General features: G+C 43.8%; 2 protein-coding genes across 2 annotated transcripts in view; one reads left to right on the plus strand and one right to left on the minus strand.

The window, feature by feature from the left end:
* Positions 1-934: 934 nt before the first annotated feature.
* ift81 (intraflagellar transport 81 homolog) lies at positions 935-17,754 on the minus strand. The gene is made up of 18 exons (XM_069701594.1): positions 17,285-17,754; positions 17,030-17,133; positions 16,716-16,896; positions 16,522-16,611; positions 16,061-16,126; positions 15,659-15,769; positions 14,992-15,076; positions 14,298-14,461; positions 14,061-14,156; positions 12,604-12,750; positions 8,360-8,509; positions 5,706-5,834; positions 4,496-4,585; positions 3,309-3,395; positions 3,119-3,190; positions 2,873-2,958; positions 2,528-2,573; positions 935-1,283 (listed from the first exon to the last, which is right to left on the minus strand). The coding sequence occupies exons 1-18, from the start codon at positions 17,429-17,431 to the stop codon at positions 1,101-1,103; spliced, it is 2,034 nt and encodes a 677-aa protein (XP_069557695.1). The 5' UTR covers positions 17,432-17,754; the 3' UTR covers positions 935-1,100.
* A 1,410-nt stretch (positions 17,755-19,164) lies between these two features.
* Positions 19,165-25,035, plus strand: part of LOC138622659 (breakpoint cluster region protein) — a 35,028-nt gene continuing 29,157 nt past the window's right edge. Inside the window, exons 1-2 of the mRNA XM_069701595.1 lie at positions 19,165-19,415; positions 19,634-21,459. Of these exons, the coding sequence (XP_069557696.1) occupies positions 20,076-21,459 (1,384 nt within the window). The 5' untranslated portion in view covers positions 19,165-19,415; positions 19,634-20,075. The remainder of the gene's footprint in view (positions 19,416-19,633; positions 21,460-25,035) is intronic.

A 25,035-nucleotide genomic window follows, 5' to 3' on the forward strand; every position in this document is an offset into this window, starting at 1 on the left:
CTCTCGTTGTTGGTTTTCGACATTGTCCCTTCGCTTACTGAGATTTTTCCGGATTGTATGAATCTTTTTATGATATTATGCGCTGCAGGTGATGAAACCCCCAAATTCTTTCATATTTTACGTGGAGGAACATTATTCTTAAAATTGTTGCACTGTTTGCCCAAGCAGTCTTTAACAGCGGTGAGCCTCTCCCCGCCTCTTTGAAATGCTCTTTTTGAATCATGTTACCTGTTGCCAATTAACATAATTAGTTGTGAAATCTTAAACCAGGTGTTTGTTCTTCAGCTTTATTTTTTTTTTTTTACCTTTTCCCAACTTTTTTAAAAACGCGTTACTGGCATCAAATTCAAAATGAACAGCGAGTTGCACTTTTCATAAAAGAATTTTAAAAAATTCTCAATTTCGACATTTGATATAGTGTCTTTGATCTATCTTCAATTAAATATGAGTTTACACGATTTCTTATTTACATTTTACACAGCTTCCCAAGTTTTTGGGAACAGGGTTGGTGGCGAAATACCTCGAAATTTAAGGACGCATGTTTGATATAAAATACATTTAATAGAAATACATAGACAAAAAAACAAAAAAATCGACCTATGAATGTCTGTAGTGTCGAAGGTTATTTTAAAACAAGGATCTACTAAAGTATTTAACAAGCAGATTTATGGGACCGTTTCATCTGCACTGTCCAAAGCAGCGGAGGTACCAGAGAAAATTCCAAAACTGGCATCCCAATCCCCGTCCCAAGGTCACGGTGGGAGTCGCCAAAAATAGTTGACTGCGGCCACGTCCCAAGTGCACCACTTTGTATGCTGTTATCTTTGGACACTTTGATTGGAAGTGTATTCTTAAAGATGTGACGAAAAAGGGAAGTTTCCCCGCGGGGCCCCCCCCCTCCGGAGAGAGCGAAACCCCTCTTTTGCCCCCCCCCTCTTGTGGATTCACAAAGCACCTTTTAAAACCGTGTCGTTGCCGGAGGTTTCTACGCCAGATAAGTGAAGCTCAACGGGAACAATGACGGAACAACGATGACATGCCAACTGCACTGCAGGGAGACTCGGAGTACAGCTGTTGATCGCAACCGAGACGCGCGCCGTTCACAGCACCAGCCTGTCCTCCCCCCCCTCCTGGATGACCTGGCCGATGGACACCTGGCTCTGGGCCTTGATGAAGCACTGCCTCTTGCACTCCATCAGCTGCTCCAGGTCACGCCACATCGTCATCTGCTCCATGTTGGCGCCGTGGCTCTCCCTCACCATCCTCTGCTCCTCACGTAGCTTCTGCAGCCCGCAAAGGAAAAAAAACAACAACAAAACAACAAAAAAAAACTTAACATCCATGAATTATTTATATGTTAAAGATATGATACAAGTCTGGCAGAAGGCGTCCAATCAATGTGGGGAAACTCGAGTATTTTCTCTGTTTACACGAATCTGATGAACCGCGGTTTTACGACCGGAGCAAGAGACGAGGGTTTCAAACGCAGGGCGGACAAAGGAATATGTCAAATATATTTATTCAGAAGTATTTCTTAAAGATGCCCCTCCAGACATGTTTTAACACGTATATATAAAATACTCTATTATAATAAAAACTAATGTCCAATATGTTTTCTCCACCAAAAAAAAAAATCAACTATGTTGTAAAACTCCTTAAAATAAAACGCACTCATTCTCACTCATTTAAAATTCCAGAATATATAAATATGAGAAAATATTTCATGTCTTAATTTTAATTGCTGGACACAAGGTGTAGTATACTTCAGTGTAAAATGCTTTTTCAGTGTTTGTGCACCAGAGGTTTCCGCTTTCCTCATCGTACGTGTGTAAGTTGAATACTGGGCCCAGGATCAGCTATACATTTTTTTTTATTTGTGATGTCACAAATCCTGCTCGTAGGCCCCGCCCCTTGAACTGAGCTTTTCAATGAGCGCAGAGAAAGTTTTCCTCCTTTAGCAGGCGAATGTGAAAACAGACTTCTAGTTTTTAACTCTGCACGTTCCGCAGAATGAAAATTTTACTTTCAACTGTCGGAACAAGAAGACAAACATACTTTTGAGTGGAGGAATTTTAAGGATTTAAAGGTCAGACGCGGACAAGATGTTTATTTATGGAGTTTTCAGAGGGTTTGTCTGGAATATTTGCTGATGTCTTTGATTAATTCGCTCATGCTTGTATGATATTTTCTTTTACTTAGAAAAGTCTCCTCGTTTGCTTAAATGTTCACATGTGCACCTTATTTGTTTGTCCGTTTTTTTGTTGTTGTTGTTGAAGTATTTGTTGAAACATCTGTAAATACACAGTCTGGTCATTCTTAAGAGCCTGACTGATTGTAATTAAAAAGGCAAAAATTTACAGACGTATTAGCCGATAACTTCCATTCTGTCGCCGTCACTGTATTTCCGTGAGTTTACAGTAAAAACTCCCCTTGGCTGAGCTGTCCCTCCTCCTCGTCAGACCATATTCTTGACAGAATAAAGGAATGTTTCCAAGTATCGACCCCGTCGGTCAGCACTTTTCCTCACCTTCCCCAGTAACTCCTGCTCGGAAATGTTCTTCATGTACACTTCCCTGCAAAAGAGGCAGAAGAGCACGAGTCATTTCTGCTGATGGTCTCGCCGAGCGTTTGTTTTGAACAAAAGGCGTGTCTTTTGAACGAGTCTCTCTGTTCTGCATTTAAGTTGAAGAAGAAGGAAAAGAAGAAGTAGAAGTGGAAGAAGTAGAAGAAAAAGTAGAAGAAGTAGAAGAAGAAGAAGAAGAAGAAGAGCGGGCAGCAGATTGACTTGACTGATGTAATGAGAGTCTTCCCGAAGGTGAACAGGGTGCTCATCTTGCGAGCAGCTGGCTGGCCTGAGCTCAGCGGGGCTCACCTGATGGCCTTCTTCCTCTCTTGCAGATCAGAGGACACGTAGGCCTTCATCTCATCCGCCGCCCGCTGCATTTGCATCTCAATGATCTGCAGAGGACATAGAGGTGTGTGTGTGTGTGTGTGTGTGTGTGTGTGTGTGTGTGTGTGAGGGGGGGGGGGCATAATTCGGCTTGAAAGCGATGATAATAATAACGATAATGAGTAAAAGCGGAGATGTTTTAACCGCCTATCTTTTGAAAGTACTCGCCTCTGACATGGAGTTGATGTAATGGTATCTGTTTTCCTTCTGTGCCGTCTCCTCTCTCAGTGCTTTCACTTCCTGTGACACAAAATATTTTTTTTTTTTTAATTTAAAAAATGGGGAAAAAACAACAACACGGAAAACATGACAAAATACATTTATATATTAAATATGATGCGTTGTAATGACCCCTCACCTGCTCCAGTTTAGATCTGTTGCTCTCCAAACCAGCGGCGCAGCTCTCGTACTGCGCCTTCTTCTCGTCGTACTCCTGGTTTAGCTCCTGCAATGCACGCGGACACGTTACTATACATTTTAAAGCGTACGTAGAATACGCGCCATTTTCGACTCTCTCGTCACGTCGGATCGCAGCTGCCGTTTTTTTTTTTTTTGCAGTTTAAAAACAGGCGCTATTACAGGTCTATTTATGTCTTCCTGTTGCAGCTCTTCATTAGCAGACATGGCCCGGTAAGATGGAAGAGCGATTCTGGGAACGCGTGTCGGAAAATGTAATCCCCCTGCTCCGGCTCAGCCATGTGGGGGCTTTCCCATCGCACATTTTTTATTTTATTTATGGGCTATGTAAATGATTCTTAATGGACCTTGTACACACAATGCAAGTTAACCCCTTGCTTGTTTAAGGGCTCGCAGTTAAGATCCCGCCGTTTGTTTTGGAAGATAAGAGCTAATAAAAACTCTCCATGTGTTTTGTAGTCGGTGGGAAGGAATTATATTCGGCTCCTCCACTGCGGGGTGAAAAGTCCGAATCGGCTTCTTAGGTGGTCGAAATGTTATTTAATTTATGCGATTGTTGTGCAAAGCTATACAAATAAAACTTCAGGAAAAGTCCTTCAATGAATGCGGTCACGTGACCACTTTTATTCACGAACACCGAATGTGTTTAAATCAGGCTTCACCAAGCAGTAGCTTCCATATATATGTGTGTTTGTGTTTGTGTGTGTGTGTGTGTGTGTGTTTTCAGTATCAATTTGTTATTATTCACATAAATAAAGCTGAGTCAGCTGGTTTGGTGGAGCTCAGCTACATAAATAAATGTTCCCTGTAGCTCTCAGAGGGGAAACAAAAGGTTGGAGGTTAAGAACGTTGCCACAAATTATTTGTTTACAAAGCACATTATCTTTAATTCAACTCTAAAATATTGACATTCTGGGAACATTGAAAAAAAAAAAACCTGCTACTGAAAACATTTGAAGTATTCAGGCGTAATGATGTGACGATGTGATGCTGCACACTTTGGGAATGTTAAAAAAAAAAATGTCAGCAAAAAAAACAAAACATTCAAAACCAGGATGCTAATGTGAATGTAAATGAATTCATTATTTGATATGAAGGGAGGATTCTCTGAAGCGCGGGTGTGCTCACCTGACACTGCTGCCTCAGCGACCTCAGTTCTTTTATGATCGGTGCGAGAGCCGACTTCTTCTCCACGATCATGGAGTTCAACTTCTTCACCTGTGAAAACAAACCGACAGCAAACGCTGCATTGAAACCGCGATGAACAAAACAAAACATTAAAATCTTACGATAATGTAAACTGAGAGAAAACTTTATTTAAAGATGAAATCTGTGACTTTGTAAAGTACGTTAAAAAGTCTGAAGAGGAAACGTCAGGTGTTGTGACGGAGACTAGGTGGAGGACGCAGCCGGAATAAACACAGTCAACGTTCGGTAAGTCTCCAGTAAAATATCACAGATTTCAGCCTTTTTTTTTTTTCTTTGCGGTGACATTTTCAAGTCCCAGTGTAACGCTCTTCTTCCGGGTCGGATCCAGGGATGTTTGACGCAGTCGCCGTGAGCGGTCTGCAGTTCGACAAACGATCAGTAAACTCACTTCGGCGTACAGCGTGGCCTGATCGCACACACAAGAGGACGTCGGGGCGATTAATAAAAATGAATGCTAAGATCATGTTAAATATTCATGTTGTATTTGCCCATCGTTGATAACAACAGAAATCGACTTTAACTACAAATCCAACTTTTAGGTTTCGGTAAATGTCCTGCAGAGACACACAAGTGTTTTCATTTGCGCTCATTAGACTGTAATTAGAGTCATGATGGAGTCCAATGAGGTCCCAGCTGAAGGAAATTCCCTTACCTTGTTTGTAACACCTGTTGGGGCACATCACAATGTGTCCAGTGAAAAGGCCAACAGTTATTAAAGGGGCTGTAATTATGTAAAAGCACCTGTACTGGAGGTTAGATGAGGACTCTTACAATGTAAACCAAATAACACTGTCCTGCACACTATATAAATTAGAATATAAAATTCATAATTGCCATTTCACTCATCTTTTGCTGGCTAATCAAAATCGCAACTGTTTAATTCATATTTTTCATCTTAAAAGACTAAATCTATTTTGTCATGTCAGCATCATATTTTGTATTTTGTGTGATCCTTTCACACTAAACTGCTTCTTAATTTATTAGTAAATGTTAATTATACAGTAAACAGGAAGTCCACAAAGTCAAAATGGCTTCTTTGGAGTAAAAAAAAAAAAACCCCAAAAAACACGACACTTGTTTTGTTTTTTTGTAAGGATTCAATTTAAGTCCATTTTTTTTTTATACTCACCATTTCGGACATGTCGTCCAGAGTGCGGCCCTTCTTCTCGTCCAGCTCGCTCTTGATGGCCGACACCCTCTCCAGCTCCTCCTGAGTGTCGCTGTAGCCGGAGATGCCCTTCTCCGCTTCCATGGTTTGCTTTAAAAAAAAAAAAAACAGACACAGTCACAAGAAGGTCCTCACAAAAATGACCACCTGATATCATTCCCAGCGTACCTGTGGAATAAGCTATGACAGAGAAAATCCTCACCGATCAATTTCAGCATTTTCAATCTGAAAATGATGTCATAGATACCACAAGACAGTATTTAGTTCCACATGAAGCAAGGTGTGAAAGATATAATAGGAAAACTCCTTAAAAAAAAGATTTATATAATCTCATAATAACAGAAAACTGAGGGAATAACAGCAGGTTTTGCTGCATTAATAAAGCATGTGTTATTTTGACACTCTGTAATGCCAGCTGGACTTGTGATCAGAAGGGGAAAAAAAATGTAAAAGTTTTAAGTGCCTCCACAGATCCGCGGTGTGGGGATGCAGAGGGCAGAGGAGGAGCGGCAGATGCGGGCGTCAGAAATAGCAGCTCGGCCTGCGTCACGCGGCCTGTCGTCGCGTCAGGTGCTGCGACCGCACAAGAGGTGTGAAGCCTTTTCCAGGAAGCTTCTAGCGCTTCGACGGTGAACGCGAACCGCTTGAATGGCGGGAGATTAAGTGAAAACGGCACATTTGGAAGGGGCGGCGCGACGACACTACGGGCCACGGAGGTCCAGATGAGGATATGGAGCATTAAAACGGTGTTAGTATCGGAGCTCTTAGTTCTATTTACTATTTAAACCCATATCTTTTTATTTTGTTTTGTTTTGAATAATATAGATTCATTTGTTAACTATGTTATTACTTTAATTAATTTAAGGAATAGTTGATGCTTTTATTTTGAAGGCAGCTGTCAGCTCGAGCCCCTCAGGTGAATCTACATATTTGTGGCTATTTTTGGCGGCTTTATCATACTCATGAAAGTTGGTACACGCGTCTCTCCCGGCGAAAAATGTCTTATTTTAGCGGAGTCGCGAGTGGGCGTGGCCAAATGGCTCGCTAGCGCCCCCCTAAACAGAGGCCCCGGCGGCTCCATTTACCTACATGCACGAAATTCGAACTCCGTGAAACACTTTCTCCTGCCGCGACTCGTTCTTCAGCGCTGAAGAGAGTCCAGCGGTTTACGAACGCGGCTTCAGAGCTGGGCGGCACGGTGGTGCAGTGGTTAGCACTGTCGCCTCACAGCAAAAAGGTTCTGGGTTCGAATCCGGTCCTGGGCCTTTCTGTGCGGAGTTTGCATGTTCTCCCTGTGCTTGCGTGGGTTCTCTCCGGGTTCTCCGGCTTCCTCCCATCATCCAAAAACATGCACCTCAGGTCAGGTTACCTGGCGCCGCGGTCGTGGCAGCCTGCTGCAGCATCTCCCCCTGAGAGCCCCCCTGCTGTAGTGAAGACATTTCCCCTCGGGGATTAATAAAGTGTATAAAATCAAAAAAAAAAAAAAAAAAAAATCAAATAAAAAAGAAACGACCTCATGAAGACGCGGGTTCGAGTCCCGCTCAAGGTAAGCCACATGGTTCACGGAGAGCGAGTCCCCCTAAGGGTAAACTACATGGTTCACGGAGAGCGAGTCCCCCTAAGGGTAAACTACATGGTTCACGGAGAGAGAGTCCCCCTAAGGGTAAACTACACGGTTGCGGCTTTGCCAGTTTCGGGTTTCGGATTTGCGTTGTAAATAATAATACCAAACCAAAGGTCAACAACAATACCAAAACAAAATAACAAAAGATAAAGGGTGTGACTAAATCTTCTTGGATTTCTGTCCAAACTACCACAAATTTTATCTCCCAAAATCCCATTAATACATTTTAATGCTATAGTGTGACTTTTTTTTTTTCATATTTCGGACGACATATGACATCACTATGTCACTAGTATGACATAGTGGTGAGAAGTAAGAAGTGAGAAGTAACTGGCATGCATGTCATTTCAGAAAAAAGCCATACAAAATTAATATGGTATGTCGTCCGAAATATGAAAGAAAAAGTCAATAGTATAGCGTGTCGTCCAAAAAGTGACCCAAAAGTCATTTTTGGACATAGTATATAGTATACAGTATATAGTATACAGTATACAGTATACAGCAACTTTCATGAGTTTTTGAAGATGTTAAAGCTGCCAAAAAAGGCCATTTAAAAAAAAAAAAGAAGAAGAATAAGGAATGAGATGGAGAAAAAAATTAAAACTGCAAGCGGGAATATGCTGACTTTGGCGTGCTGCACGTCGGACAAATCGTAACTCCAGATTCAACAATCAGGGCGCCTTTAACAAAACGACATGATCTTCTATAATTTACTGAATTAAGTTGGTGAAACAAATCACAGCAAGCAAATGTGTTTTTTTTAAACGTCAACTGTGAATGACTTCAGAGAAAAATGCAAGAAGGAAATTTGTGATTGCTCGTCCGACTGTATTATATGTGAACTATTCTTTCGTGGTTTGAGCCGTAGCACCGTACAAGATGTCAAAACGCTCAACAACAAAGGCAGCGCAGATCCCCGTCCTTCCTTTGTGTTGCTGTAAATAATGAATTAATTTAGTCTACCTTTAAAAACAGGAGATAGGTTAGTTACCAGTTTCTGTTGGACGGTCTCGTGTCTCTGCTTGAGGATCTCCTCCGTCCGCTGCAGGACTCCGTATTCGGCTTTCAGCTCGGCAATTTCGTGACGTCTCTTCTTGTACACCGATCCTTTGCCGCGCAGTTTCCCCACCAAACGTTTCAGCTTTGAGGCAAAAGGGAACAGAATTTCAACTTCACCTTCAAATTAAAAGAACAATTGGTATTCAGGACTCTTCAAAAAGGTCTTTAAACCTGCATTTGCAAATTTAGGGCAACGGAAACAAGCTGTAGGCATATTATCACCTATTAGGCTCTTACAAACAAAAGGTTATTTACAAATCCGGCCGCCCTGGAACAACACAACTATTCACTTGGGATCATGTGTCCGACCATCTGATGGATGTTAAGTGCAACATTTACAGTCCGTTTAGCTCTGGTTTTGGTCTCCACCACCTCCTGAGGGAACTTTCAGACTCATTAGGTGTTAAAAGGCTTAACTATTTTTACCAGTTAGCTGCCAACTTTGTGTGTGTGAGATGTCGTGCAGGACGGAAAGTATGCAGATGGACTTTTAGAGCTTTTTTTCCGCTGAAACCAGAAACCTGCTGCATCTGGAAACAACACTGAAGAGAAAGGTGACACCGAATCAAAACAACAAGCTGAAAGACGCTAAAATGCTCTGCGAAAATCGAGGGGAACTGCTGATTCAGGGAATGATAATGTGTAGGTTCGTCATTACAACCGACTTCTTTCATATAAATACACATATATATATATATATAAAAGTCATCATTTGGAGACCTTGTGGAAATAACAAATATTGTATTGTAAAAGCTCGCAAGGAAAATGCAAACGAAAGAGGCATAAATACAGTTGATATCTGACAGCCCGGTGTCCAGCACAGCTGAGATACTATGAAAGGCAATGGGAGAAGAGACAATGGATCGAGCCCGGGGGAGGGAAGGGATTAGAGACCTGGAGAGAGAGAAAGTGGCAGCCGGGAGGTGGGGGGTGGTGGGGAGGGGTGAGGGGGGCTCTGTGAGGTTGTCGGCTTGATCTGAAAACAGTCGCCGGATCCTTTCAGATCTCACAGCCGGCTCTGTGCGGCAAAACAGCTTCATCTGACAGAATAACTGACTTTAAGTGGATGTGCAGTCAACCCTCCCTCCTCCTCCCCCATCCCACCCCGACCGTCTGCCGGGACGCATTGAAACTCCTCCACAATTGAAGAGCAGCTATAAATGAACACGGACACGGGAGAACAGCCCCAGAAATCACAGAATGTGTGCTTCGTGTCCTGTGGGGGATCCATGAAGCCTGGTGTGTGTGTGTGTGTGTGTGTGTGTGTGTGTGTGTGTGTGTGTGTGTGTGTGTGTGTGTGTGTGTGTGTGTGTGAGTGACTGTGTGTCAGGGTGGGTGGGTGTGATTGTGCATGTACGTTTATTCTTTGTGTATTTTGGGACATCAAGGGCAGACGAGGCTGAGAGAGGAATTAGCACAGCAGGAATAATACTGCATAGCGTTCCCGACACCGCGTCCCCAAAAAAAACAAAAAAACAACTGCTGTTGAAGCGGGCGGCGGCTCGGGGTGCGACGGATATGCAAAACACGTCCCAGTCGACGGAGACACGAATGGGTGCAGCAGGCAGATCGTCCAACAGCTGCACGTTGGGAGACGCTGTAGGGAATTCAAAAAAAGTAAAAATTTTGCCAATTACGCGTCAGATCTCGACGTTATTTCAAGAAAAAAAATATGATGTTCAGATTTGTGGCAGAAGTACGAATAAATTTAACCAGAAGTGACGAGGCCGCTTGATTAAAAAAAAAAAAAAAAAAAAAATGGTCTCATGTTACCGGGCCAACCAGCTGACGAGCAGATGCAGTCATCCCTCTCAGAGAGACGCTGCAGTTGGTGGGCGGCATGTGATGACACGTAATCGTCAGAATGGAAAATACCTCTGATAAAGTGATCTTCTCCACCGTGGCTGATGGCCACTGAAACGGTACGGGGGATGGGAGGTGGTGGTGAGTGTGTGTGTGTGTGTGTGTGTGTGTGTGTGTGTGTGTGTGTGTGTGTGTGTGTGTGTGTGTGTGTGTGTGTGTGTGTGTGTGTGTGTGTGTGTGTGGTGGGGTGATAAGCTGAACATTTTTCCATGAACTTCATTCATGCGCGGTCTCAACTCGAGGACCTCTTTGTCTCGACAAACAGCTTCCCTCTCAAAATTTGCGGTCGGACTTCAAGATCTGTCAGTCAGCCTGGAAGAAACTGTGAAACACTGATGTAAACTCATGACCAACATGGATGGTGACGTGCTGCTGCCGGTACTTTAAAATAAAAAAAAAATTAAAAAAATGGAAGCACATTTTCTACAGCATCTGATCACTTTAATATTTCTCATTGACGACGTGACTCAAGTGATTTTCTTTCTCTTTTTTTTTCCCCTGATGAGAATAAACATGTTGGAAGAAAAAAAAATTTTCCACTGATATTTCACTTCCTGTCAGTTAAAGTATTGTTCTGTGTCCCAAATAAGACACTTCCCCTTAGTGCAGTAACAAATAGTGCTCTTCCGGCGTTCGGACTTGTGTGGTGCAGGGTAGTGTTGTTTCTGCAGCTTTAAATATTTTATCCAGAAATCAAAGTGTTTTCTGTTTAACCCGCTCAAATAAACACACTGATTCTTCTGTCCAGCAGCAAAAGTGACAAATAAGCACTTTTGTGTGAAGCTGCAGCTTCCTCAGACGCCTTAATTTGAAAATTTCTTTGCCTCAGCGGCCCCGCCCCCTTTCTCTACGTAGCCAAGATGGCGAGCGTTTAGGGTGGAAAGTGTCCAACGTTTCGCACTTTTGTTTTTTGAACATTTTAAGTGCGTCATCCTGGTACTCGAAGATCACTGCATGTTTAGTGTACTTGACAATGTGAACGCAATTATGCACTTAAAATAGTGAGTGTTAGTACACAAGTACAACACAGCAATGTTTTTTTGTTTTTTTTCTTCTGCTGCAACAATCACCTTCTTTCAGTTTCCAGCTACGTTATAATAATAATCCTGATTTTCTCAGAAGATTTGACCAACTTGTAGGAACTATAAAACGTATTGTAGAGGCTTAAAAGAGGTGGATCGGCGCAGCTGCTTTAAAGTGACTATCCTAACTATTGTAAAGCATTTCACCAATAACTTATTGATGCTAAAATGCTACATTTAGCCTCATAAAACGTTCGTGCTAAGAGACTATCTGTGAGGAACTGTTTTTTATTTTTTAACCACCACAGGAAGGTCAAAGGTCAGGGTCAGCATCATCAAAAAGCACCACTGCTGGAGCAAAGCGCACCTTCCCCTGGGCTTGACTGCAGGCTAACGGGATGCGTGGGGTGGGGGTGGGGTGGGGGGTAAAAGCCCAGCTCTCACCTCACGGATATAAACATGCGTCAAACATCCGGCTATAAAAACTCTAATCTACACAGTTCACACGGTCACAGCGCGACCGGCGTTCATCAGCGCCTCCCTGCTGACGCCGAACACATTTATGACCAACTGAATAACTTTAAACTGAACGAAAGCAGAAGTGATTTCTTTTGGACTTTTCTTTAACCTTTTTTTTTCCCTCCCTGTCAAGTTACATAGTACCAGAGTACCACGGAAAGAAAGAAAAAAAAAAAAAGTGGGGAGGGGGAGCACATCCTCGTCACAGGATATAAATAAAAACGTTTCTGTCTTGTTTAATGTGTCCAGCTGACTTGAATTAGGAGATTGATTTACACTGAAGATCAGAGAGGGGAGGGGGTGGGGTCGGGGAGGGGAGGGCAGCTTTCAGGAAGTTCGTCCTGTACGGTTCCTTGTTCTGGATATTCTCTCTTTTGTGTACTATTAATGGCTCTGCATGGGAATGTGGGGGAGAGAAGGGGAAAATGGATAAGTAACGTTAGACAGCGAGTCCGTCTGTGTTTGGATAAGAACAGAAATAGCCTCTTGTGGGTTTTCTTTTTTTTTTTTTGCGGTCTGCAAAATCTTCCGAGTGCCCTGCTTTCCCTCCTCCCAGCGTCCACAAACATGCATCTCAGGTTAATTGGTGGTTGAATGCCCCCCCCCGCCCCCGGGACCCCGTTCACGATAAAGCAGGTGTAGATCATAGGTGGGTGGATGTTAGCTTCAACACACATTTTATATTTTTCTTCTCACCAGACATGAATTCGATATAATGCAGAAAAAAAACCTGGCAGATGTTTGGTGACTTTGTGACTTGGGACAGAAGTACCTCGTCACCGCGGACGACCTCCTCCCCGTCCGAGGACTGAGCCTGGCTGCTCCTCTGCTTCAGCTCCCTCTCCGCCGCCGCCACCTCCTCCCTCGCCTCCTGAAGCTCCTCCGCCTTCGACTCCTTCTTTCGAATGATGATGGAGGCCTGCGGGAGTCGCGAGATGTACAAACATGAGGGGGGGGTGGGTGTGGCTTTTTAACCTATCACGGGGTAGACCGAGGGTAACCGAGCAACGGGGACGCTTTTAGGACAGGAAATGGGTATGAAACGCAGGCTTGTAAAAAAGCTTTTAAGTTGCAGCTGCGTTGTAGTTTCATCTTTATTTGTGATACGGGGATTTACAGTATAAATAAAACAGATCTGACATGACTTTGTGAAGCTTTGTTGTTCCTGCTCTGCTTCATGTCTACTGTATTAAAGGGTCGATTCACTGAAAGACACGATAACCAGAGTCAAATTCCTCGCACGTGTTCACACGCTCGGCCCAATAAATCGGATTCTGATCGAACACAAAGTTGTTGCCGTGACAACAGACGATGCTTCGAATACGGAAGGAGCTACGAACTCTAAAACGAGGATGCTTCACACAGAAGATCTGAACAACCAGCAACAGTTTTCAAGATGGACACGCGAGATCAGTATCACATATTCAGCATCGGACTGAATGTGAAACGTGGTCACAATGTCATTTTCTGTTCTCGAGTTTCGGTGTTGAATAATGACCAGAAAGGTGGTTTTTTTTGCAGAACATTTTCATGTCACAGTGAAGTTCCAGGTATAAAAATCATCACTTTATCCTGGCTGTAAATGTGTATAAAATTTCGCCATAATTAGCGTATGAATTCTTGACTTGTGGCCACAGAAGTGTGTTGCAAGGTCGCCGCGACCTTTTGACCTTTTGACCGTGTAATTCTTATCAGTGTATTTTTTTGTCCAAATTTGTAAATATCACATTCACGAGACGTTTTTTTTTTAACTAATAATTAAAAGGTGGATGTTGGGGCTTCACTGTGCAGAAATTTGCGATTCGTGGTTCGTGACACAACAACAACAACGACTTTGGAAAACCGTTGAGGTCAAATATGCAGCAAACACAAATGTGACATAAACCCATTTTCTTTTTTCTAGTAAAGTACCAGATATCTTGTGTCCAGTAGTTAATGTTGTAAAATTTAAACAAATATTTGCATACCTATAAAAGATCAGAGGATTTCCACTGATGGGAAAGGACTCTTTTAAAAACATGACTAGATTAATGAATTTATTTGGGGAATCTGAAAAAAAAAAAAAAAAATAGTGTCTGTGATCCAGAGAACCTAAAAAAGAGCAGCAAGAAAACTGCGAAGGGGAACGTTTAACATCGCGGTCGGCACACGGGGGTCTAGTTCACGTCAAAAAAAAAAAAACGAGACAAAAAGATGAAAGACATGAAAGACGTGGAATGCGGTCGGCACCTGTTGCCTGTAGAGGGTCAGTTTGTCATCCAGCGGGTCGCTCCTCATCATCCGCTTCTCAATCAGCTGGTTTATCTGAGAATCGGCTTCTTTAATCTGCCAACGTGTGAATATGGCAAACAATCAGAGTCTTGTTGTGTTTTGAAGGTGTACACACACACACACACACACACACACACACACACACACACACACACACACACACACACACACACACACACACACACACACACACACCTTGTCCGCCAGCTCCTGGAGTTCGGCCTGGCCCATGGCGGGCTCCGACGCCACCTTCTGCAGGTACCGCACCGTGCGCCTCATGCCCTCCAGCTCTTTGGGGAGCTTCTCGGAGACCATGTAGGAGTTGATCTTGATCTCCTCTTCGAGTCTCTTCATTAAGCCTGAAAACAAAACAAAACAAAACAAAAAATGACGCGAGCTTCTCGTGAAGCGCCGTTACTGTGTCGGAAACCCTTTCAGGCATTTGGTGGCTCTGATGGAGCGAGACAGAAATCCACAAAGCTACTGAAAATACAAGATAATATTGTTGAAAGTAATTATGCTGAACAAGAGCAAACCCTAATCAGCTTCTTTTTTCTTAGGACACCACAGCAGTTGTGACTTTAAACCGCGCAGCTCCGCCTCCGTCTGCATCGCACGGGTCATTTTAGAAACTGCAAATGCGTAAATCTCTCCTCTGGCTGAGGAGGCCGGTAACACACCAGAACAAAAGGAGACCATTTCAACATCAGATAAGCTCTATTATAGCACTTCAAAGATCCGTATAATTAGAGGGTCTCATCAGATGAAAGCCTATTAGCTGAGAGGCCCACACCACCACACCTCCCACCGCTCTGCTGCACCCTTGAACTTCCCCAATCCGGCGGTGTCCTGCAGAGGACAGCAGCAGCAGGACGGGGGGCTAACTCACTCTCTGGATTGGCATCTGCCGCCGCCTGACGCAGATCCTTCAACTGCTGCTGCGATCTCAGCAGTCTCTGCTCGGCCTGGAACAGCTGAACACACAGAAAACGATCACCGACACAGGCGGGGTGGAGAGGAGGGTGAATTAACAACGTTACACATTAAGGCTGCAGGTAACAACGAATTTCAGACCGATTCAACTCCCCCCCCCTTGGATTAATATGTCACAATCTTTTAAGTCTATAAAATGTCAGGAGACACACAGTGAAAAGTGTCCATCTCAGGTGACGTCTTTAAAATGATTTGGACAAAGAAAACAAATACAGCAGAAAAGTTTTTGGGAGTTTTACACCAAAAAGAACATTTGTTCATACGTATTTCTTTTCTCCAGAAGCTTTCAAATTTCTGGAAATCTTTTTGTTAAAAAAAAGAAAAGAAAAAAAGAAATATATATTTCACACTTCTTTGTTTTGCATAACTTTGTCAAACGAGATGTGCAAACTGAAAGACAGCGTGAGGTGCTAAAGAGGCATCCAGCAAAACTTTTACAACACCGGAGATGTGGCGTGTTACTTTTTCTTTCCATACAGCATGATAGTTTAACTGGACTGTGGCGTCTTTACTTAAATACACCAACGTGAACTGAAAGTCCTAATAAAGCACAAAACATTTACTTGATTCTTCTGCTCTTGCTTCTGATGAGTCAGTGACTCCTCTCGCTCCTTCTCCACCCGCAGCTGGCTGGCCTGCTCCAGCATCCGCTCATGGTTGGACACCGACTCCACCTAGTGGACCGACAGGTTAATGACGACGATGGCAGGCTTGTCATGGCAGAAATAACTGAGCACCTCTGACAAGAGTCAGGTTTCACCTTTTGGCAGGTGCCTACGAGTAAGGCCCATTAAATCAACACCTCATTACTTCACGACCTCGTTAAGACACACTTGTCAGCCTGTCGGGTCTGTCAGAGGAGCTGATGCTATATGTCTGAGGTCATGTTTTCATTCCTCTGTAAATCCCGAAGCCTTTCCAAGCATTTCGAGAGCGACAAGGACTCTCTGAGCAGTCGGCCTTACCCTCTTCTTCAGCCGCTCCACGCGTTTGATCAGCTGGTCTTTCTCTTCCTCCATGGCGCTGATGTCCTGTTGGTGCAGAAAAGAGCAATAATTTAGCGTCATCTAAACTTCAGCAAAACTTAAGCCTAATTTAAGAAACGTTGGTTATAACTACAAAACAAATTCACGTCAATATAGATTAGATTTAGACTTTATTAATCCCACAGTGGGGAAATTCAGTCGTCACAGCAGCATTGAAAAACCAAACGTGCACGCAATATGAAAAACATTACAAATACGTGTAAGATGTAAGAAATAATAAATAATAATAATAATAATAATAATAGATACAAAATTATTATTTCAGAAAGAAAATAAGAGCGATGAATAAATATACACAGACTATATACACAAAAAACACATAAAATAAAAATAAATAAATAAATACATTTAAAAAATGTAAATATGAGTGGTTCTTTTACCCGTCTGATTTCTGCTGTGGAGAAGCCTGAAGTCCTCAGCTGCTCACACTCCTTGTGATAGGTCTTAAATGCTTCCACCAGCTCTTCATACTGTGAACACACATTGTTTTACATTTGCATTTAAGGTACACATTTTTTTTAATTTTATTTTTTAAATGACATAGTGACTGCGTTCTTTATTATGTTGACAAAACCTGGTGAGAGGTGTCGTTGATGACGTCGTCCTGCAGAAACTCAGCAGGCACCTCGAGCTTGACCAGAAAGCGGGCCAGGTAAGCCCTCTTCTTCAGCTCGGGGACCCTCTGCAGCAGCCAGTGGAGGATCGGGTGCACCACGGGTTTGCTGCCGGTCACCAGACCCTGCCTGAAGCTGCTCCTGCAATGAGGGTGAGAAGAAGAAAGGAAAACTGATTGGCACAACAAAAACAACAACAACAACAAAAACACACACACACACACATCCACCAGCTCATGGCAGGAATCCTTCAAACTGACTGCAGGTTACTCACACATCGGAGAGGTTTCCGGGGGGTTTGTACTTCAGCATCCCCAGCAGAGCACACATCCTCTTCACGGTTTGTTCTGGCATCTCTTCACGGATGTCTATAGAGTGCTAAAAACAAAAACAAAAACAAAAACAAAAACAAAAAGAGTAGCAGTGAATGGCGCTACCTGTTGCAGACGGACTGAGGAACACAATCAGACATCGGCCCCAACACGAGCCTGACGTCCGCAACGGTGGCTCAAACTGCGGTTCCGCTCACCTTTGGGTCGATTTCTGCCAGAACATCGTTTAAAATCTGCAGCAGCTGCATCGGCTCCTGCGAGTCAAACGTGATGAGGTTAAAGTTTTTCTTGAATGGCTCCTTGTTAAGCTGCTCGACGATGAATTTCAGTTGTTCGCTCATCATGGAAGTTATTATTATTATTATTATTATTATTATGATTATTTTTGCTGTATTAGCTCCTCGGACTCTTCTCTGCTGGATTAGCCAGCCAATGCTAACGCAAACAAGCTATCTGTCGTCGATTAAGTTCCCCCGTCTTGCCCGCCCCGTGCAAAAAACCCTGTTAAAGTCTTCTTGGTTACGTTGGACAAAACAACAGTTACAAACAATAAAGATTCATTTCCAATCTTTTAAATCAGCATCGCCTCGAAGAATTTTGAGCTCGCCAGTTAGCAGACACAAAGGCAGCGGTTGTTGTCAACAGCCCCATGGAAACCACGCTGATTGGTTGCTAACCGGAAGTAGTCTGAGTGGTCCGTTCAAGAAAGCTGCGTTGCGTTAAGGAGAAGCAAAATCGGCGCAAATTGAAAACCTTCAACATAGAGTTATAAGTTTAGGTAGGTAGGTAGGTATTTACTTTATTAATCCCCGAGGGGAAATTTTTTTCGCCACAGCAGCATACATACAGGAGCAATAATAGAAACAATAGAATAAAATAATAATAGAATAGAATAATATAATAGAAAAGCAATAAAATAAAAAATATAAATATAAAATATAAAATGCACAGTACATACAATATATATACAGTACATTAAATATCTATATATATTATATACAACAAACCAATAAACACAGTCAACATATATATATAGATATATATATATATATATATACATACGGTACAGTATATATCTATATATATATAATATACAATATACAAGCAACCAAGAAAATGGTTTAATGGTCAAAAGGCCCATTTAATGGTACTAAAACACCCATAATATTGGCATATTCCACCTTTTTGGGGAACCAAAGCAAGTTCAACGATATCTCTATAAAAAGATAAACAGATAACTTCAAACCTGATTGATTATGGTATTTTATGTAGGCTACCTAAATCCAGTGTGGGGACGTAACACACTAAGTACATACTCGAGTAATAGCAAATATTGGATTATTCACGGCACTACATTTCTCTGACAGTTTTCGTAACTTGTAACTTGATATCCTTCATGTTCAGTGGAAACCACGCATCTCCAACTGATTTGATTTTAAATGTTTCTGATGAACTACAAGATACAATTTTAGACGATTGTCCAACCTCTTAGACTAAATAAACTACATAAAAACCTTCTCGGATCACAAATATTTACATATCTTTATGTATAACGTTTTACTACACAGTGAGTTCTTAGCTTTGTACTTTAAGAATATTTTGCTGCTAATACTTTCATCGTTTTTACTAGTAAGTTTTGTACTTGTACTTGTACCGGAGTCTTTTCACTTTTACGTAAGTAAAGGACACTGAATACTTCTTCCACCACTGCCGAAATGCTGCATTTACATATAACACTGTTACACTGTTGTTTAATTTAATTTAATATTATTCTATTTTTATTATGTATATATTGTGCCTTTTTTTTTTTTTACTTTTTTTTTTATTTAATATTTTTTTACAACCTCTATTTTTTTATTCTGTCATTTTTATTGCATTACCTTGTACTTGTACATGCTGCTGTGGCAAAAAAAAAAAAAAAAAAAATCTATATCCATCTCAAGAGGAGCGCGAGCATTAAGATGTCCGGGTTGCACTTGAACGCACCGCCCCGTCAGTCTGAACGTTTGAACCGTCAGGTGGCGACATGTCCTCGAGGCAGCCGGCCAGCTGCTTCAGATTGCAACACGATGAACTTTGCCAGGAATAACCCGAGTTTTCAGACCATAACGGAAAGGAGGGGGGAAGAAAAATGTGCTGTGGCATGAATGTTCAAAGGTTAGTGTGTTTCTCAAAAGTGGGTAAAGAAAAAACAAACAACAACAACAACAAAAAAAGGGTAGCTGGTTGTTTGGGAAGTCGGGACGTCGTTTTGTTTTTGGTTTTATCCACCTGAACTGTAACATCCTGAAGAAAGCACCTCCCCCTGGACGAAACATCGCTGATAAGGTGCCTCTTTATTCTTATTATATCATTTTTAATAGCTGTCATGCCTTTTTTTTTTTTTTTCAACATTACTGTACATCGGTAAAAAAACATATTCCGCCTGGTTAACTTTAGCCCTACTTCAAAACTAATGTCGATTGGAAACACAATTTTTTTTTTGGCAACTCATCCCTTTTTTTTTTTTTTTTTTTTTGGTCCTCCCCTCCCTTCTGTATTTGAAGTGTAAAGCTAAATCACATCCAATGTAGCCCCTCCTCTTTCTGCTGAGAGCCAAAACATCAGAGAGCTGCGAGTCAGTCTGACACCCAACACGGAGGAGGACGGAGGATCTCCGGAGAACAGCACCGACAAGGGACCGACGGGATAAACACACATTTTCCTTGGGAGTTCAGTCCAAAAGGAAAGTGAAGAGAAGCAATCCTGCCTCGTGAGGGGTTTTTGTAATTCTTGTGCTTGTGAGTAAAGACTGAAACAGGTTTTTCTTCCCTGTTAAGTCACTCTCTGCAAAATACTCTTTAATTTTAGCACCATGGAAGATGTAAGTTGTGACCGATCAAGTCCGGTTCATGCTCTGGAAATGTGTCTGCTGTTAGCTGATTGAACGTTTTATGTCAGAGTAAAAAAAACTAAAAAAAAAAAACTAAAAAAACAAAAAAAAAAGCGATGGTGGAACCGGTGGGGTTCATGGAGGCGTGGAGAGCCCAGTTTCCTGAGTCTGACCCCCCTTGCATGGCGCTGAACTCGATGGGGGACATCGAACAGGAGCTGGACAAGTGCAAGTCCTCCATCAGGCACCTGGAGAAGGAAGTAAACAAGGAGCGCTTTCGCATGATCTACCTGCAGACTCTGCTGGCAAAAGAGAGGAAGTCTTACGACGGGCAGAGGTGGGGGTTTAAAAGGACGCCCCAGGCCGGTGAAGGAGACCTGCACGGTGGCCCGGACGCCCAGAGGCCCCACGCAGAGGAGCAGCCGGCCGAGGAGGAGGAGGAGCAGCTGCAGCAGCAGCAGCAGCAGCAGCAGCAGGAGAGGGGCCCCGGCAAGCCAGCGAGGTGTAAACCACATCCAGAGGGAGAGGCGGAGGGCGCGTTCCCGGCCAAACAGATGGGAGGCGTGTCGCCGGTCCGCCTGGACTCCGAGCTCCCTGATTTCCCGGTGGGCACCGGCTCGGTGGCGGCCCTGAGGTCCAACTTCGAGCGCATCAGGAGAGCCAACTCTCACACGGCCGGCGACGGCAGGGGCCTGTCGGTGATGGGCGGCCAGGAGAAGCCCTTCTACGTGAACGTGGAGTACCATCACGAGCGAGGGCTGGTCCGGGTCAACGACAGGGAGGTCTCGGACAAGATCAGCACCCTGGGCTGTCAGGCCATGCAGTTGGAGCGGAAGAGGTCCCTGCACTCCCTGCCGGGGAACCTGTCGGCCGCGACGGGGGACATCAGCCGGGCCGTGCAGCGGGGCCGGTCCACGGAGGGGAACTGCAGCTACAACGGGTCGTACGACGACCCCGAGGTCAACCCGCACTTCCTGAAGGACAACGCGGCCCGCAGGTCCGAGCGGCAGCCGGCGGAGTCCCAGCCTTACACCAGCGTGTACGTCGGGGGGATGATGGCCGACGGGGACACCCGGGTCATCCACATCCGGGACCACGGCGTCGAGGAGGACGCGCACCTCACCTGGCCGAGGCGCTCCTACTCGCCCGGCAGCTTCGACGACGTCGGAGGGGGCTACACGCCGGACTGCAGCTCCAACGAGAACCTGACGTCCAGCGAGGAGGACTTCTCGTCGGGCCAGTCCAGCCACGTGTCCCCCAGCCCCACCGCCTACCAGATGTACCGGGAGAAGAGCCGCTCGCCCTCGCAGCACTCCCAGCAGTCCTTCGACAGCAGCAGCCCGCCCACGCCGCTGTCTCAGAAACGTCTGAAGCAGCAGGGATTGCTCTCCGAGGCCTCCGTCATCGGCGGACGCAAGGCGGGACAGATCTGGCCCAGCGACGGGGACTCCACCACGTCCAGCAGGACCTCCCACGACAACAGCGTTCAAGGAGATCTCGGTAGGTCCTCGCTGCAAAACACATGACAAAGCACTAAAAAAAGAAGAAAAAAAAAAAGCACATTAAAGCTCCTCTCCGATCTCTATCTGAAAGATGCTTGTCATCGCTGGCCTCCATCCACAATAACTCACTCATGTGTAAAATGCACCTGCAATCTCTTTAATGAAGCCCCACATCATTTTTTGTTTGTTTTTGACCCGGTGCTCTAAATCTGGAGTTATCTGGATTATTTTTGATGATTTTCTTTCAGCTGCTTTACTCAATAGGAGCTGAGATTTTCTGATTGAAGTGGCATACGAAAAAAAAAGGAGGCCAGGTTAGATAAAAATTCCTCTTATTTCATTAATGAGAGCTTTTTTATTTCCTCTCCTCATCCATAATGAGCCTGTAGGGAAGGTTAACTCTTTTCCTACCAGCTAGTTTGGAGATGCACTCCACATACATACGTGATCTCTACCCGTGGTTTTTACATTTCTTTGAGCTGTGTTTTCTTTTTTACCCTTTTGTAAGCAGGTCTGCCCTCTTCTCTATTTTTTTGTTCTTTTTTCTTTTTTTCCCCCCGCCCCCTTCTGCTCTTGCAGCAGCACTCTCCACCCGGAGATGCTCTGAGACAGCGGCTGCCCTCGGGGGGGTTTCCCAGTCGCTCGGCCCCGTCCAACCCTGAGTGTTTTCGTGTCAGCACGCATCAGTGTTGTTGTCCTTGGTGCCCGAGTAATTAACTTTAAAGGGGTTTGTCTAGCGTGATAAATTTAGGGGAAGGCTCTTTTGTTACAGGAGGCGGGTTTAAAAAAAAAAAAAAAAAAAAAGCCCTGACAACTCACTAAAAAAAAAGAAAAAAAGAAGAGAAGATCGAGGGGCTTAAAGTGTGTCACGCGGCTTCCAATCAAAACGCCTGCTGTGAGTGTTTCCTGTTGTTATGCGTGAACACAATAAGGGAATCACTCATTGACCAACAGTATTGACAAGTTAACAATACAACAATGTTAAGTGGGGGATAAGGAAAGTGGTTTGGGGTCCACTTGGTGATGCCAAGGTCAGAAGGAGAGGCGGGACCGAGTGTCCCCCCCGCCCCCTTCCCCATCCCACCCCACTTCTGACACTGAAGTGACTGACACACGAGGACACGTGCATTGTCGAAGGCCAAATAATGTTCAGCAAAGAGGATTCGTATTGGAGGATTTGGAGCTGGAAAAAAAATTGTCCGCTACCCCCCCCCCCCAAAAAAAATAACACTGTTATCCACTATCCAGATTAAGCAGATGAGGAGAACGGTGTGCGTTTTTTTTTTGTTGTTATATAAGGTGATCCATTGCAAAAAGCTCTTTGACACAAAGCATGTGACGAACAAGCAGATAGTCTGTGATATAATCGTCATGCAGTGTAAGCCGGCGCGCCGCTCGGATGACTGAAGTGCTCGAATCCATTCGACCTGCGTCCTCCCTCGCTGCCGTTTGTCACTCGCATTGTCAGGATGTTCAAAAGCTCGCAGCCGCTGCTTCCACGCCGCCGTGTGGGATGATAACCGAGGAACAGATGCACGGGAGGGCTTCTGTCGCTTCAGACGATTAAGTCAGTTTAGTTCGACTTACACAGCACATTCAAGTAGAACAGAAGTCGACCAAAAGCGCTGCACAACATCAGACGTGTGTTAAAACCACCGGATGGACTCGAAAGAGGCAAAATAAGCAATTCAAATAAATTCATTTAAAACAACAACAAAAAAACACCTGAAAATATTTGCTACGTGAGTCGTAAATTGTACCCATGAAAAAAACTATATAAAATAAGGCCTAAACTGGAAAGGCCAGCAAAAATTAATGTGTTTTGAAGACTGAAAGTAAAGCCGATGACCTTTTAATACTTTTATGATCAAGTTTAAGTCGACAGAAAACGTTTTTTCCACTTGAGTGCTGCTAAAGCTGCACTCAAGCAATTTAGTATTACACAAGTTGGGGGACTGGAAATCGACATGTCATAAACAAAAATAGCCCAAACTGATGCAGCGGAGGCCGAGATATCTCGACCTTTAGTCCAGAAATGCTGAATCCTACATTTCCCACAATGCAATCTGTACATTTTTTTATTTTGTTTTACCATCTCTGTCTTTGAGACAATACTTCTGAATTGTAACACAGGATTTCAGTCCTTTTTAAGTCTCCCATGTCCGTGCCATCTGCCCGGATGACATCACTATGACATCATCAGATTTGGCAAAAGCTCGTGCGACTCAAAAGTCCACTCGCCAGCTTTCCCCAAAGTGTTCTCGATGCTCATTGAGATTCCTCGGTTGTTGTTCTTCTATATGGACGTGGACGGACTGTCGTGTCACGTCACAACTCTGCTTCCACTCTGAGGCAGCTTTGTTTTCGGTTCAGTAAAAAAAACAGAAAAGCTGTCTCGATGAGGAGTCTAATTTGAATTCTTTATATTTTGGAGTAAAGGGGAGCCCTTGACTTCTGAATGTTTTTATTTGAACTCTTTCGGTGGTCTAGGGTGAAATTTCACGCTCGGCGCTCGGTTGCGGTCACACATGCTGAGTCGTGCATCCGCGTGACCGGTCAACTGACCTTTTTATGTGTAAAAAATGAGTGGATTTCCCCCTTTTTGAATGCAGCCTCTTTCTGTTTTCTCGACACCTTGTGTTTCGAAGCGGAGTCTGAGGTGCAGCTTTTGTCCGGATGAGACTTGTTGTTGCGCAGCTGCCTCATGCGGGCCTTTGTGGATTACCAGAAAGTCTGGATTTATTTTCTGATGCCGTAATAACATTACTGTGCACGTTGCTGGATCAGAGCCTGTTTGAGACACGTTTTTTTTTTCTTCTTCTTTTTTTTTTTTTTTTTTTTTTGCAATAAATTGCTCTTTGTTGTGGCTTGTGATTTTTAGGGAGCAGTTGGAAAGAGGTTTTTTTTTTTTTCTCATCGTAAAGCACCGCAGCATGCACTGAAATCTATTAAATCGGTCCAGTAAAGCAAATTTAATCTCAGTGTAGTAAAGACACGTTGTCTGTAACTATTAGACAAAAACATCAGTACAATACACATGTTGCTATTTGTATTAAATCAGGCTTTTTCTGGACTGAGATTTGCCCCGTTTCATGCTCTGAATCCTGTCATGGAACATGTGAGCGCCGCGGCGGGCGGAGAGTTGACGTGTTCCCGGCTGCTGTTGAGGGAGTGTTTCTGCCCCGCTGGAAAAATAAGCGACTTAATCATCAGCTACACCTCCTATAACTGCCCCCCCCCCCCCCAAAACGGCCGCTTGTCCTGCCGCGTCACCATCTTAGTGAAAATTGGCCGGTCTAAAATTTGACACGTCTCGGGGGGATTTTTCTCGCTATGAATAGAAAGAGTAAGTGTTGTCCTCCTGGTTTCTGGTTTATCTAGGCCAATTGTCAAGCCTGTGAATAGGAGCTGCTGATTAGCTGTGGGGCCTTTAAGGAGTCCAGCTCTCTGATGGGTTTATTTTGCCATAATTAATTACCATCATGACACTGACGTGCCTGTGGCTGCGCTGGCTCGCCGCTGTGGCTGAAGAAGGGTCCAGGCGTCTCTCTTGTGGTCAACGTATTCCACCGAG

The sequence above is a fragment of the Brachyistius frenatus genome, unplaced genomic scaffold (assembly GCF_029030835.1).
Source record: "Brachyistius frenatus isolate BFR_SWC_R1_liver_20210118 unplaced genomic scaffold, ASM2903083v1 Contig_37, whole genome shotgun sequence".
NCBI lineage: Eukaryota > Metazoa > Chordata > Actinopteri > Embiotocidae > Brachyistius > Brachyistius frenatus.